A 15,021-nucleotide genomic window follows, 5' to 3' on the forward strand; every position below is an offset into this window, starting at 1 on the left:
ATTCCTCAGTCATCCACGCTGGAAGTTGAAGTCCACAAGTCTTAAAGTTGCCGAGTTTGAAGACCTTTGCTACAGAGAGTGATATGCCTCCACAAATTCAGTCCATTGTCTTTGCAATTTAAAAAAAAATACTAATTGGTGCCAGATTGGATCCCCCCCCCCCATTATGAACTTAAACTACAGTAAAAGAGATTCCAGTGCAGAGATTTCCTGATGGTAAGAATTGCTAACCATCTGTCCCAAAGGTTTTCGCAAGGTTCCTACACCAGGTAAGGGACTGAATTAAATGACCTTACAGATCCCTTCCAACTCTATAATTCTATTCTTTTATTTAGAGCCTCGGTGGCGCAGTGGTTAGAGTGCGGTACTGCAGGCTACTTCTGCCGATCGCCGGCTGCCTGCAATTTGGCAGTTCAAATCCCACCAGGCCCAAGGTTGACTCAGCCTTCCATCCGTCTGAGGTTGATCAAACGAGGACCCAGATTGTTAGGGGCAATAGGCTGACTTTGTAAAACCGCTTAGAGAGGGTTGCACTATATAAAGCCGTATAATACGTCTAAGTGCTATTGCTATTCCACTCTCTCCTATTAAGAAAGGGAATGCCATTATAAATTTTGATTCGTTTGGGACTTTAACTAAGACAGGTATGGAAGTGCAGCTCAACTTGCATAAACTCACTCAGTAAATCAACCACACTCAGGGAAAAAGATGCATTTTAGATTACTAAACATTGCCCAGCATTCCAAAGAACATAAATGTACCTTTTTATTTTTAGTTGGAACTTTTCTCAGGATAAAAGGAATTAGCATTATTTTGAAAACGATGTCTGGATTTTCTGTGTTTTTAACAAGTGGTCAGGGACTTAAGTGTAAAACTTCAAAGTTCAGTCATAATTAGTCACTCCAATACTGGGTTTCTATGTACGGAAAATAGGAGGGGGAAGGCGGTATTATGTGTGTTCCCTGCCATGAATTACTTATAAAATAATAAAAGCAGATTAAAAATGTATCAAAAATGGAGTTACAACCAGTGAGGGGGGAGATTTGATACAGCGACATCATAAATACTGGTAGTCCTTGACTTACGATGACAATTGAACCCAAAAGGTCTGTTGTTAAGTGAGATATTTGTTAAGTGGGTTTTGTCCCATTTTATGACCAACCTTGCCAGTTGTCAAGTGAATCATTACAGTTGACAAGCAGTAACATGGTGGTTAAGTGAATCTGACTTCCCCGTTGACTTTGCTTATCAAAAGGTAAACGCGTGACCTCGGGACAGCAATGGTCGTAAGTGTGAGCCAGCTGCCAAGCGTCTGAATTTTAGTCACATTTTTTAGTGCCGCTGAAATTTTGAACGGTCACTAAATGAACTATTGTAAGTCGAGGACTACCTGTACATATATTTGATTTTTGATTATTATATTTCTCGTTCAATTTTATGCACCGGGTTATTGTCGAGATTGCTTTCTTGGCTGTTAAGAAGTGTGTTTATTTCAGTGGTTAATGTTAGCTAAATAACATGGGTTACTGCTTGAAAAATGGATTCGTTCAACCGCTTGACGTGGTCTCCTGTAGGCACAGATGAACTCTCTACTATATCTTGAGTATGCCTCAGACTAGCACAACATGCTAGTTTTGCTGAACAAGACACAATCGTAACCGTACTGTGGATGTGTCCTTGATGCTCTAAATCAGGAGTGTCCAGCTTTGGATAAAAGACCTGTGGACTTCAATTCCCAGAATTCCCTAGCCAGCCATCCTGTTCTACTACCCCTTTTCTAAGCCATGCAACTGTCCTGCTTTTTTCAGAATTCTTCCTATGCCATTGACTTAATATGGGAATCTGTAGATCTTTGTCTACAAATAAATTTGATTTAGGACTGGAGTTAGGTCGGTGATCCAAAATATATATTGCATGGACAAATACTCTTCAATACCAATATCACCAGGTCGTTTTGAAGTAGACTCTGCTGAAATTCAACTGCTGGTTGAACGTTATGGTACAGGTAGTCCTCACTTAACAATCACAATTGGGACTGGCAACGCCATTTCTAAGTGATGCAGTTGTTAAATGAATCACCCAGGGTCATGAAGTGAGACTCTGTGACTTGTGATTTCACTCCACTCCTTGCTTGTCCATTGAAGTTGCTTGTCAGAAACTGGCTGTGGAGATCACAAATTGTGATCTTGTGATAGCAGGACACTGGTCATAAATGCTGCGGTGGGACCCAGAGAGGCTGCAACAGCTGTAAGTTTGAGGGCTGGTTACAAAGTCAGTTGTTCAGTACCGTCATAACTGGTTGCAAAACAGGACGGTTGTTAACTGAGGACATATATATTATAGGAGAGTTTCTTTTAATATGTATTGTCATTGTAGTAAACCTACTAATGAAACTGTCGCCATTGCAATAGGGAGATGGCAGTTTCTTCAACGTAACTCAACATTTACTAAAGATCACCAGCTGCCCTCGGACAGATCCACTAGAGCAGTAGAGGGTATCATTGTAAAGTTGCTTTTAGTTCCTAGTGGTGGATGGAATTAGCTCTAGGGAAAAAAAAAACAACTACTGGCTAAGTTGGTGCTGTCACCACAATTTTTTTTTAAAATGCTAGCAGTTAATGTAGAGGATGCAACTACTTTGCACACTTGGTCCTTTGTCTTGTTCTTTCATTTAAGAGGTTCTTGAGATAAATTCTGAGGTTCTGAAAGTTAAAAATATTTTAAAGCTTCCTCCTCTTATAAACAAGTGACACATTTTAAGTTTGTGGTCCTATGTGCGTGTTTAATCTGGGAGTAGCTTCCATTAAACAGAATCATGCTTAATTGTGGGGAAGGGGGGAACATAAAGAAATATGCTTTAATTCAGTGTTTCTCAACCTTGGCAACTTGAAGATGTCTGGACTTCAACTCCTAGAATTCCCCAGCCAGCGAAGGCTGGGGAATTCTGGGAGTTGAAGTCCAGACATCTTCAAGTTGCCAAGGTTGAGAAACACTGCTTTAATTAATAGGTTGATTTCAGCAAGGCTTAACTCGCTATTGCCAGATTATAGCCAAATATCTGGTTTTAAAGAAACCCAACATAACCGACAGTACTACTTTTTGTACTTTTCCAAACGAATGGCCGTTATTTAAGAGAAACCCGTCCCTATTTTATTTTAGTAGCAGATGGGAGAGATTTGTACGCTTTGTAAAAATGCTGTATTTTTTGAATTTTAGATTGCAAAAGAAATGTTATTCCCACTATGCCAAAGATGGCTTCCTTAAATGTAAACTGATTCTGTCCTTACGCTCTTGAAGAATGAACCTTAGTGATGATCTGTTTTAAACAAGCATGATTGGGTTTACCGGCCTTACATTTTAGAAAGAGCGCTGAATATTCCAGTTGGGAAGACAGAACTCATGTTGAGTTGCTTCCAGTCGTGTCCGATGGACGGAGCAGAACAACTAGAAGCCAGAGCAATCCTTCCCTCGTCCAAAGGACTCTTGACTTCAAGACACTGTGGCCACCCCATCATCATGTTAAGATGCTTTGTGGCAAAAACAAGTCGAATGCAGCTTCCTGTACTGCTATGTTAATATGTTGTTATACAAAAAAATTATGGAAATTATATTTATTGAATAAAATCTTTGACTTTTTAACAGCCTTGGTTTTATTTCTCAACCATTCAGGGATGAAGAATTGCAAATTGAACGAATGCAGCATGTCTTATAACAATGCTGCGCACGGACAGACGTGCAGAAAGGAACCAGAGGTTTTTAGATAAAACACAAGCCTCGATTCCTTGCTAAAGAACATTTAAACTTTCATCCAGCTTTATTTTCAAACTTTTACATATTGTTGTGGTCCGCCGATGGCCTGCGAAGCTGGCAGCAGAGTTGGACAGTAGGGAGGTTGGGGAGGAACATGGGCCAGTCCTGGAGTCTGGGGAAGGCTCGGATGAGGGCTCTGCATCGGAGGCAGAGAGGGGGCCAGGGCCATCTGGTAGTTTTGTGCTGCCTCCGGAGTCTGACATCAGCGAGGCAGAAGAACAGTGTGAGCCTGTTCCCAGTGTGTGCATGTGCAGAACTGCCAGAAGGCAAGAAAAGAAAAAAAAGAGCAACTCGGGAGTAAGGCTTGGAGATGATTGGCCCCTCCCATAAGACGTAAAAGAGGAGCAAATGGAGGTGAGCCTTTGCAGGAAGCAATTAGTTCATCTAGTCGGTTCAAGCTCTGAGAAGTTCTGTTTGACTCTGTGCTGTTTGGCCTTGCAAAACTAATTGGCAATTAGGTCTCTGGCAGCATTTCAAGGGAGATAAAGGTGGGTGCTTATCAACATTCCCCTGAAAGACTGTGGCAACTCAAGCAGACGTCTGTTGGACTCTTCACAGACTCTGAATCATTACGGACTGTGAATGAACATAATTCCGTCTAAATAAAAGAGGGTTTTTGGGACTAAATTGTGATTTATGCTTTCTCAGGAAGCCTAGGTCAGAAGACATATTTGAAGGGATGTTGCTCCCGCATACATGAATCACTTTCCTACCATTGACCCTCAAAACATTCCAGGTCCATTTACCGACATTAAATCTAATTCAACCCACAGTTGAATGACAGGAGAATGATTTGATATGAGGGTTTGGAATGTTTCTTTCTCTACTTGCCTCAGAGCAAATGCCTTCACTCCGTTGTCCCTACACACACACACACACACACACACAGTCTGATCAGATGAAGATTTAGCAGATATATTTGCAGAACATGCTACTCTTTTAAAGAGTTGCCTCACCTGGAGCACCAACACTGAGATGTAAACTAGCCAATGTGTTATTTGAACTCGGAAAATGCAATTCAATGAACTAGTTAATCAGGTTTTATGAATGCAGCCATAGTGTAAGAAAGGTCCTTTGCCTGTTGTCTCTCTTAATGGTGATTTTTTTGACACCTGGTTTTAATTGGTGGCATCAATCCTTGGGCTGTTGACTCAGCATTACAAAAAACAACAACCCGAGCTAGGCTCAAAGTCATTTTTATTTTGCTTTTTAGATACCCGAGGATGAACATTTCATAGCACCTGAAATACCTGTTCCTTTTTTTTTTATTGTAGTAACGGATTTGGCACTCTCTCAGAATCCATTACCGGTTGCAGGTAACACTTGCTGCCTTTTCTCAATGACAAATACTTTTATTTCTGCAATGGGCTGACAAGGGCTTCTTTTTAACCACTGGAGCTCTGAAAACCACATATCTAACAACTGAGGTGCATGATGATGTGCAGGCGAGTATTTAGTTGAGACCCAAAGGTGTTTTCCAAAAGGCAACTGGACTTTTTTCCTTGAAGATGTTTCACTTCTCATCCAAGAAGCTTCCTTAGTTCTGGTTAGAATTCTTCAGTTCTTCAGACAGACTTGAAGGAAGCTTGAATGAGGAGCAAAACGTCAAGGGGGGGAAAAAACCAAGACAGTTCAGTTGTCTTTTGGAAAGCCCTTTTGGGACAACCATGACATGGATGACTAAGAATCTCCACAGATGTTCAGTTGAGAACTGCCTAAAGCTGTCCTTATGCTAGGCTTGGAAGATGTGGCCATTACTCCTTGCAATGGTCCAATACAGGTAGTCCTCGATCAGTATTTGATCACCATTCATTTAGTGAATTTTATAACGGCTGCAGCATCCCAGGGTCATGTGATCAGCAGGTGTGACCGTCTCAGCCCTCTTCCCATAAACCAAGTCAATCAGGGAAGCTGATTGGTTTAACAACTATATGATTCACTTAACTGCTGTGATTCACTTAATAGATTCTGGCCAAAAATGGTCATAAAACTGGATGCAACTCAACAAACCACTTGTTTAAACGGTGGGAAGTCTGGTCCCAATTGTGATTGTTAAGTCAAGGGCTCGAAATACATGAAGGTCAACCTGGCATGAGTTGTGAAACACGGTGATGTGAGGTGAGACCTTGACAGGGTTTGTGGTCTTCTAGTGTAGCTCCTTATCAACCATATCAAATAAGACTCTTTCCAAGCAAGATCTGAATTTTCTTCCCACTTGGGAACAGACTAAAGATTTCAAGAACTGCATCTTCATCCATCATAGGCCAAATAAAGGCTGAAACTCACCTTCTTTGTGGGGATGTAATGCAAGTAAGTGATGGACAAGAAAAACACGAGCAAGGTCGGAGAAAAGGCTAAAAGGCAAAAACAAGATGGGTGGGCATGAGCAGGGACAGCCACAGAATGTCCTTGGAGGAGAGACTGGTTTTTGATGGGATCTGGTCAAAATGGTAGATATTTATCCATACAGCTGCCAGAGACCAAGTTTTCATTCAATGGCACTCAACAGTCTCAACAGCAAATGAAAATCTTCATATACTGCATGCGTCTTTTATGAAAAAAACTTTTTTTAAATCAAGCGTTATCTGCACATGTTGCTCAAAAGTTGACCAACCAAAACTTTGGGCCATACTTAATGATAAGCATTGTGTTTAACTCTTTTAAAGTTAGGTTTTTTTAAAAAAGAAAGTCCTTCAGAGGGGCATCACAGGGTAGTTTTGAAGAAATAAGTTACTTTATTTAGCAGGTTCACAATTCATAGCTTTGGACCAACCAAAGAAAACATCAAGGTACCACTTATTTTTTTCTCACCCCACAAATTAGAAACTTCAAACCATGTTTGGGGAAAAAGAAACCCTCTGTTTGTGCAACCATAATCTAGTTTTTTTTTTTTTTTATGGCAAGCACAATGTTAATTTGCAACATTCTCTTATTCCTCTCCTCACCATGATCTTTTTTTAAAAAATAAAACTAATCAAGAAACAGTCATTTTTGCTTCTTCTCCAATGGCATAATTCAAGTGAATGTTTTTGCCATGACAATAGGGCGTAGTATTTTATTGACTCTGGATTGCCGGAAAGTATTTAATTTCTCAGTAGTTACAATTCAAATTACAGAAAAATGTTGATCGCGTGACCGAAATAAAATTACCAAGTGATCTGCATGGCTGAGAAGATCTAGTCTTACATACTGACAATAAAACTCCAAAAGTAGATGAGATTTAAGCATTTACTGCTTGTCTGGCATTTGGCAAAAGGAAAATGATTTAGGAAGGGTCAAGTTACCGTGAGATGGACACGTGGGTTGTTTTTATTAATTAAATCAACCCAAGTAGAAATTCAGTTTACATTTTTAAAACTTCTTTTTAAAAAAAATCATGCACACATACATGGGGATATGTCTGAACATTTTTAGTCTTTGCTAGAGCCAGGCATTTTACATTCAGAAACAAATAATTAAGCCAAATATTTCTGCCACTAAACACAGTCAAACCCTAGCACCACTTTAGACAGAACACGACCCACTGAAAAGCAGGTGACCCATTTTTGCCTCTGGATTTAAAATCACTTTTTAAAATTCAAGAATGCTATCACACAAACAACCTCAGTTTTTCTGCTACTTAAGACAGCAATGCTTTTATGTAATGCAGTTTTATAATTACACAGTAATTATAAATTGTGTAGTACCAAACTGATGGCAAATTCCATTTTGTTGAAAAGGCCTCAACATTGCAAAAGGAATCATCTTTAAAAAAAAACAAGAACAACATGGCATCTATGCCCTAATCTTCAGCACAGGGATAGAATTCAGTACATCTCATTAAAATTTAAAAAAAGAAACACACACACACACACTAAAACACAAAAAATACACAGCATACATCAATGACTCATTCTGAGAAAGCTGTACCCAAATTTTAAGACAGAAAAAACAGCACACGCACCCTTTGTAGAGTTTTCATAATTCAAGTCTTCGCTGATATTTACACAAGAGAAGAAACAAAGAGTAAATAACATACTTGACTTTGCCAATTCCAGCAGCTAAAAGATTTCCAATTTTATTCAATGGTTTCCTTAAACTTTTCCAAAAGGTTACCAAGGGAGTGGCTGTAGGATCCTGACAAGAGTTGGTTTTTAAAAATAAAAATCAAGCAATTAAGATTTTTCCTCCTATTATTTTAGCATCTGCGTAAAAGTGCATTTTAATGACATGGATACAAGAGACATTAGCAAGAAAACATCATGAACTATATCAAACTTGCCCTTCTCATTCTTAAATATTACAAAGGAGTTTTTTTAGATACCTCGAATCCATGTTTCCAATGTTGTTCTATCGAACGATTATGTTTTTGTTTAAGGAAAGGGCAAAGTGGTGTTAAAACGATTAAAAGCCAGGAGGTATTTCAAGTGCTGCTATCATATAAAAACACAAAGAATTAAAACCACAAGTGTTAAGTATTTTTTTTAAAATGTCTACGGTTGGACAAAAAAATAGTGTGGCAAGCCAAAACATACTGGGACCACAGTGAGTGTAGCATTTTCAATCTTTCATCATGATTGAAAAACCTGAAAATGCTGGATGTCCGTCTGCTTCTCTCGCCTGGCTAAGTCCTTTCCGTTTCAGCACATGTTTAAAAACGGTGAACTTTGCAATAATTGCAATCTGCAGACTCGGGCTAGTTCCTGACCTAAAGTCCATGTCCTGGTTTTCAACTAAGCAGTGTTAGCATCGAACTTCAGTGAAATTCAAAGCTAAATATGCTTCATGCTGGAAAAGAGAAGCGGGCAATGTAGGTAGGTAGGTGGGCAAGGAACATGCAAGTCTCTGGGGCCACTTAGTGGTATCTGCAGCAAGTTGCAGTGGCCACTCAATGACATGTGTCATGGTGTTTTCATGCCAATGCTACACTTACATGCGTGTCTGGTGCAAGCTGCAGCATTGACATGATAAGGGCATTGCCCATGTTGCTACCTGCCCTTGTCCCCTTTGCTGGTACCCAAAAGGACAACTTTGATTCCCTCCCCCTCCCTTTACCACTAAAAACATTAAATCCGCCTTAGTCTTGGTTATGATCCAGCCACATGGTAACGTACATAGCTACTCTCCGGTGTAGACAATGGCAGAATCAAGTAAAAAGGATTCTCTCACTTCCATTGAAAGTGCCAAAACTATTTAGCTGGATTACGTCAAATACAATTTGGAGTGGCATGGAAAAGATGGATGACCCAACAGAGAAGGCCCTGGATTAAGCGGGATCTCCAGTTAGTATTTACTCCACACATAGATCCCACTGTAGTCAATGTAAAGGGAGAGGGAGGTTTCCTCTTCACGTAGTTGCTATCTAACACCCTTCCCTCATCTGGAGGCTATCAGACTTGCAAACCATCTACTTCCGGGGTCAAATCTGAAATTCTAAATATTCGCAGGCATCAGGCTGGTGAGGTTTGCATAGGCCCACAGAAAAAGCTTGTTCTGGGCAGCTGGGATGTCTCTGCATGATGATCACAGTGAACTGTGGTTGTAAAATAAGAACCCACCAGAGGCAAAGAGGGCTCCCTCGTGGCAGTCCTACTCACCCTCGAGTGGGGTTTGGCTTATGCTACTCAGCCTCGAAATAAATTTGCATTACATTCATGGTTATTTTGCAAAACCTTCCTGGGCTCAAATCAAGAGTTTTATAAAAAGGTGGCAAGTATTACAAGTTGAGTATTGCATTCAAGTCTTAACAATTCAGTAGAATTTAGTGGCTGAGGGGGAAGGAGAGAGTTCCTTGAAGAGAAAAATGAACATTTCAAGGCTAATAAAACTGGGCAATGAATGAATGACTAATAAGACTGGGTAAGTCTAAGAGCAACGGTGAGCAATTTCTTATTCCCACATTAGAGTGCCCACTGGTTCTTACTGGGCAAAGCCTCGCCTATTGAAACTTAAGAACAGCCAGGCTCAATAATACAATTCAGAGGTCTTCAAACATGGCCACTTTAAGACTTGTGGACTTCAACTCCCAGAGCAAAGCTGACTGAGGAATTCTGGAAGTTGAAGTCCACAAGTCTTAAAGTAGCCAGGTTTGAAGACCTCTGCTCTAATTTCAACCACTCCGTAAAAAAATAAGAGACAGAAATAGCGGTTATGTTATCAAATGTGGACAGGTTCTCTCCCTTTGGGAATACGGGATAATGACCCAATTCCCAGATGAAGCTGTGCCCACACCTGCCTGAGAAACAGTGCGACCCAATTAAGTTAGCAGGAATGCCACCGGTGTTCAGACTCCAATATCATCCTCTTTTCTTTTGATGCCACACAGACAACATGGCGCAGAAACAAGGTGGCCAAAGGACTGTTGTGCTCGTCAGCGAGGAAAAAAAAACACCCGTCAGCAGAAGCAAGGATGCTAAAGGAAGCTTCCTCCATCGGCATGAGGCATCCGTCTGACATCAAGGACACCGCAAAGTCATTAGCTGACCTGGGTGTTAACGCACCGATGCAGCTGGCAAGCCTGTTCCAGAGAGGGACAAAAATCCAGGTTTTTGCTGGGTCGTTTCTACATCCGTTTTCAACCGCACAAGCAAACAACGACAACGACAACAAAGCCCTTGCCACTCACACTGACAACAGCTGTAAATCGACCATTTGAAAAACAATAATAATAATGATAATAATAATGGATCCAAACACACTGTTTTAGGATAGTCTCAAGCACAGTCGTTGCAGATAGCCCCGAAATATGTTAGCTGAAGATAAATTTTGTTTTTCCTCTCGGCTTTTTTAGAATTAGGACACGTTGGATCGTGAGATCGGACTGTGAAACGGGAATACCAAAGAGTTTGCTTGGTGGAAAAAAACAAAAAACCAGAACGTACTTTAGGTATGGAAACCGGAAATGTCAGAGAGTCATCCAAAAATAATGAAAGATCTATGGAAAGCATTAGGAGGTTCCATTAAAAAAAGCAGGGATGGGGAGGGGGGGGCAAGATGATATATCCACAATGCTGGAGTTTCCGAGGGGTTAGGGCAGCCCAGGCTGGGAGAGAGGGCCAAGCCACCTGTAGTCTGATATGGTCCAAGGTATAATCCTTACAAGTTTGCAGCCACCCTCAGCTCTTATCTCTTGAGGATTGGTCTTCGGTCCAGTTCAGTCATTGGCAGAAAGGGACTGCAATTTTTTTCCCCATTATGTTTATTTGTACAGACTAGGTACATGTTAGAAGGTTCCGAGAGCCTACACTGTCGTACTTTTGATTCCAGCAATCTGAGGTCGTGCAAATTCCACAAAGTCGTCGATAAGAACAGGCCAGGCCCCTGGGGGAGAAAAAGAGAGCAGAAAAAGACAAAGTGATTAAATATTCCCACAATGTTACTTGAAGACTGTGTGGTGGTGGTTGTTTTTTTTTTTTTTTTTCCTTTTTCTTCTAGATCGTAGAATGACAACGGATAATGGATAGTTAAGACTGCAGGGAAAAAAAAACAATGCAACCAGCCTGCCTTCCATTGAGGACCTATAGAGTGCATGAAGTGTATCTATAGACCCCTCATATCCAGGATACAAACTCTTTCAACTTCTTCCCTCAAGAAGACACTATAGAGTAGTGATGGCTAAGCTTTTTGTCATTGCGTGCCAACATGTTCTGACCCCCTCCTCTGTCCAGTAACGAAAGCCGAGACAAGCTTAATTAGAATGTCCTTTAATAGCAAGACCAGAATCTCAGTGGCTGAAAGCCAAGCAAACAAACAGATAAGGACCTTGGCAGCAACACAGACAAACCTTGGCAGCAACTCAGACAACTCAGAAAAACCTTGGCAGCCATCCAGCCTACCAAGTTAATTACGTTCTCTTTAGTCAAGGCGTGGGGGCGTGTCACAAGCAGTCTTTTTTATAGTCTGGAGAGGAGCCTAATGACCACCAGCTGAGCGCAATCACCTCCTGTAATTGCGTAATTGTTCTTGACGCCGAGTAGCTCTTCGATGGCATGCATCCAGGAACAACTCACTGCTGGCTTCTGAATCTCTCTCCCTTGTCTCCTCCCTACTGGTCCAAGGCTCAGGCGCCACCTGGTGGCCAACCAGTCTCTCTGCGCCCTGCTCGGAATCGGAACCCTGTCCAGGGTCCTCCACATCCTCCAGGGCTGACTCATGGGGCCCCTCGCTGTCGGAGTCTGGTGGCAGCTCCAACGGCTCCTGCTGGGCCATAACACAACAGCTTGCAGGGATATCATAAACAAGGTCCAGCGTTCCACAATAAAGCAGGTCTGAGATTTTTCCTCATTTCTATCCAAGTTCTTCAAAGAAAATAGGCTTTAGAAAAAGCTCTGTCCTTTGTATCCAAGTCCACACAGCCATTAAACCTCTGCTAAACAGAATCTAATGCAAAGCTGGTTGAGGAATCCTGGGAGATGGAAGTCCACAAGTCTTAAAAGTTGCCAAGGTTGGAGACCCCTGGTCAAATGGACATTGCTTTACAAAATGGAAGGATCAATGTATTTTCTCCCACTGAATATCCACCCAGATTTTCTTTCCTTCCTTGAACCAAGTTTTCCTCAGTTTTATTTTTACTCTGGCCTAAGAAATTCAGAATTAAGCTAAAAAAGGCATCTTCATCCTGGAAAATTTTGCCCCTATTCCCAGAAAGTGTATTTGCAATCAGCCCCAGGGAACCGTAGCCAATGAATCTGGAAGAGGACAAATTGGACTAGTCCCCCCTTTTCTCTCAACAAAGAAAGTAAAACAACAACAACAATACCAACTGGTATGAACTATTTTGCAAGGGCGTTTTTAAAAAGAATGATCTAAGTTAGTATTTCTTCAAGATTTTGCTCTTGGGACCCCTCCCACTTTTAAAATTTTTAGAGAGCCCCAAAGCAGCTTTTATTTGTATGGGTTAAGATCTATCGATATTTACCACATTGAAAGTTAAAATTGACACACTCATAAAATAATAATTTCTTGAATTGTGAGAAAATAACAATAGCAAATTCAAATAATAAGAGTGACGCCGATTTAAATTTTTGCAAATAACTTCAGTATCTGGCAAATCGTTTTGACACCTGAGAGGGTCTTGAGCGACCCTCAGGGGCTCCCAGAATGACTTTAAAAAACCACTGATCTAAATACCTCGAAAGGTTCATTGTAGGAAAGGGAGACCCCCTCCCCCCCTCGAAGAATCAGGCCCTAAATTGTTACAGGATTGAGTCTGTCATCTGCAGCTCCATAACTGTCTGGTTTGGCTCTGCAACCAAACAAGACAAGCACAGACTTCAAAACTATTGCTACCAATCCGCCTTCCACTGAGGACCTGTCCATTGCATGAGCCAAAAAGAGGACTGGTGGAAATATCTACAGACCTCTCACATCCTGGACATAAATTGTTTCAACTTCTACCCTCAAAACGATGCTATAGAGCACTGCACACCAAGACAACTAGACACAAGAACAGTTTTTTCCCGAATGCCATCACTCTGCTAAACAATTCACTCGACATTGTCAAACAATTTACTAAGACTGTATTGTTATTATTCTCATCCTTTCTAGTACTTATCTCTTTCCACTTTTGACTATGTTGCATGTATCTTTCAATTTATACTGTTTTTGTTTCCTAGTACAATTTGATAGCTTATTAGTAACCTTGATTATCACTAAGTGTAACTAAGGCAGAATATCAGCAAATAGCCCGAGGCTGTAAAGATGAGGTGAGGAAAGCTAAGGCTCACAATGAAGAAAGGCTTGCCACAAAAGTAAAAAATAACAAAAAAGCTTCTTCCAACATGTTAAAAACAAGAAAAAACTCAAGGAAACATTGCTGGGAGAAAGTGGCAGGAAGGTGACAAGCAGCTAGGAGAAAGCAGAACTATTTAACTCATGTTTTGCATCTGTCTTTACACAAAGGGATAAAACAGTCCAACCTATCAAAAACAGCACCACAAAAATCAGATTAGGAACACAAATTGAAATAGGGAAGAAAACGGTAAGTGAGCACCTGTCTACCCTAGACGAGTTCAAATCACCAGGACCGGATGGATTTCACCCCAGGGTTCTGAAGGAACTGGCAGACGAGATATCAGAACCACTGAATTATATCTTTTAGAGATCCTGGAGCACCGGGGAACTGCCAGAGGACTGGAAAAGAACTGATGTGATTCCTATCTTCAAAAAAGGGGAAAAAAATAGAACCAGGAAACTACAGATCTATCAGCCTGACCTCAATACCAGGAAAGATTCTGGAAAAAATAATCAAGCAACGAATTAGCGAACACCTAGAAGCAAACAAAGTAATAGCCAAAAGCCAACATGGGTTTGTCAAAAACAGATCATGCCAGACTAATCTTATTGCATTCTTTGATGATGTGACAAAATTAGTGAACCAGAGGAATGCCGTCAACATAGTTTACTTGGACTTCAGTGAGGCATTTGATAAGGTAGATCATAGCCTACTACTAGATAAAGTAGAAGGATGTGGGTTAGACAGCATCACCACTACATGAATTCGTAACTGGCTGACCAACCACACTCAATGTGTAGTCTTCAATGGAACTGCATCTACATGGAGGGAAGTATGCAGTGGATTACCCCAAGGCTCTGTTTTAGGCCCAGTACTCTTCAACATCTTCATCAATGATTTGGATGAGGGAATAAATGGGGAACTCATCAAATTTGCAGATGACACCAAGCTGGCAGAAACAGCCAACACTCCAGAAGACAGGCTCAAGATACAGAAGGATCTTGACAAACTTGAACATTGGGCACTATCTAATAAAATGAAATTCAATGGTGAAAAAGAGTAAGGTTCTACATTTAGGCAACAAAAAATAAATGCACAGGTACAATATAGGTGGTACCTTGCTCAGTAGTAGTAACTGTGAGAGGGATCTTGGAGTCCTAGTGGACAACCATTTAAATAGGAGCCAGCCGTGTACAGCAGCTGCCCAAAAAGCCAACACAGTTCTAGGCTGCATAAATAGAGGGATAGAATCAAGATCACATTAAGTGTTAATACAACTTTATAATGCCTTGTTAAGGCCGCACTTAGAATACTGCATTCAATTTTGGTCGCCACGATGTAGAAAAGATGTGGAGACTCTGGAAAGAGTGCAGAGAAGAGTAACAAAGATGATTAGGGGACTGGAGACTAAAACATATGAAGAACGGTTGCAGGAAATGGGTATGTCCAGTTTAAGAGAAAGAAGGACTAGGGGAGACATGATAGCAGTGTTCCAATAT

General features: G+C 40.9%; 1 protein-coding gene across 1 annotated transcript in view; it reads right to left on the reverse strand.

The window, feature by feature from the left end:
• Nucleotides 1–6,522: 6,522 nt before the first annotated feature.
• DCUN1D1 (defective in cullin neddylation 1 domain containing 1) overlaps nucleotides 6,523–15,021 on the reverse strand; it is a 33,165-nt gene continuing 24,666 nt past the window's right edge. The window contains exon 7 of the mRNA XM_032225366.1: nucleotides 6,523–11,109. Coding sequence (XP_032081257.1) covers nucleotides 11,030–11,109 — 80 coding nt within the window. The 3' untranslated portion in view covers nucleotides 6,523–11,029. The remainder of the gene's footprint in view (nucleotides 11,110–15,021) is intronic.

This window comes from Thamnophis elegans, chromosome 10 (genome assembly GCF_009769535.1).
Source record: "Thamnophis elegans isolate rThaEle1 chromosome 10, rThaEle1.pri, whole genome shotgun sequence".
In the NCBI taxonomy this organism is placed as follows: domain Eukaryota; kingdom Metazoa; phylum Chordata; class Lepidosauria; order Squamata; family Colubridae; genus Thamnophis; species Thamnophis elegans.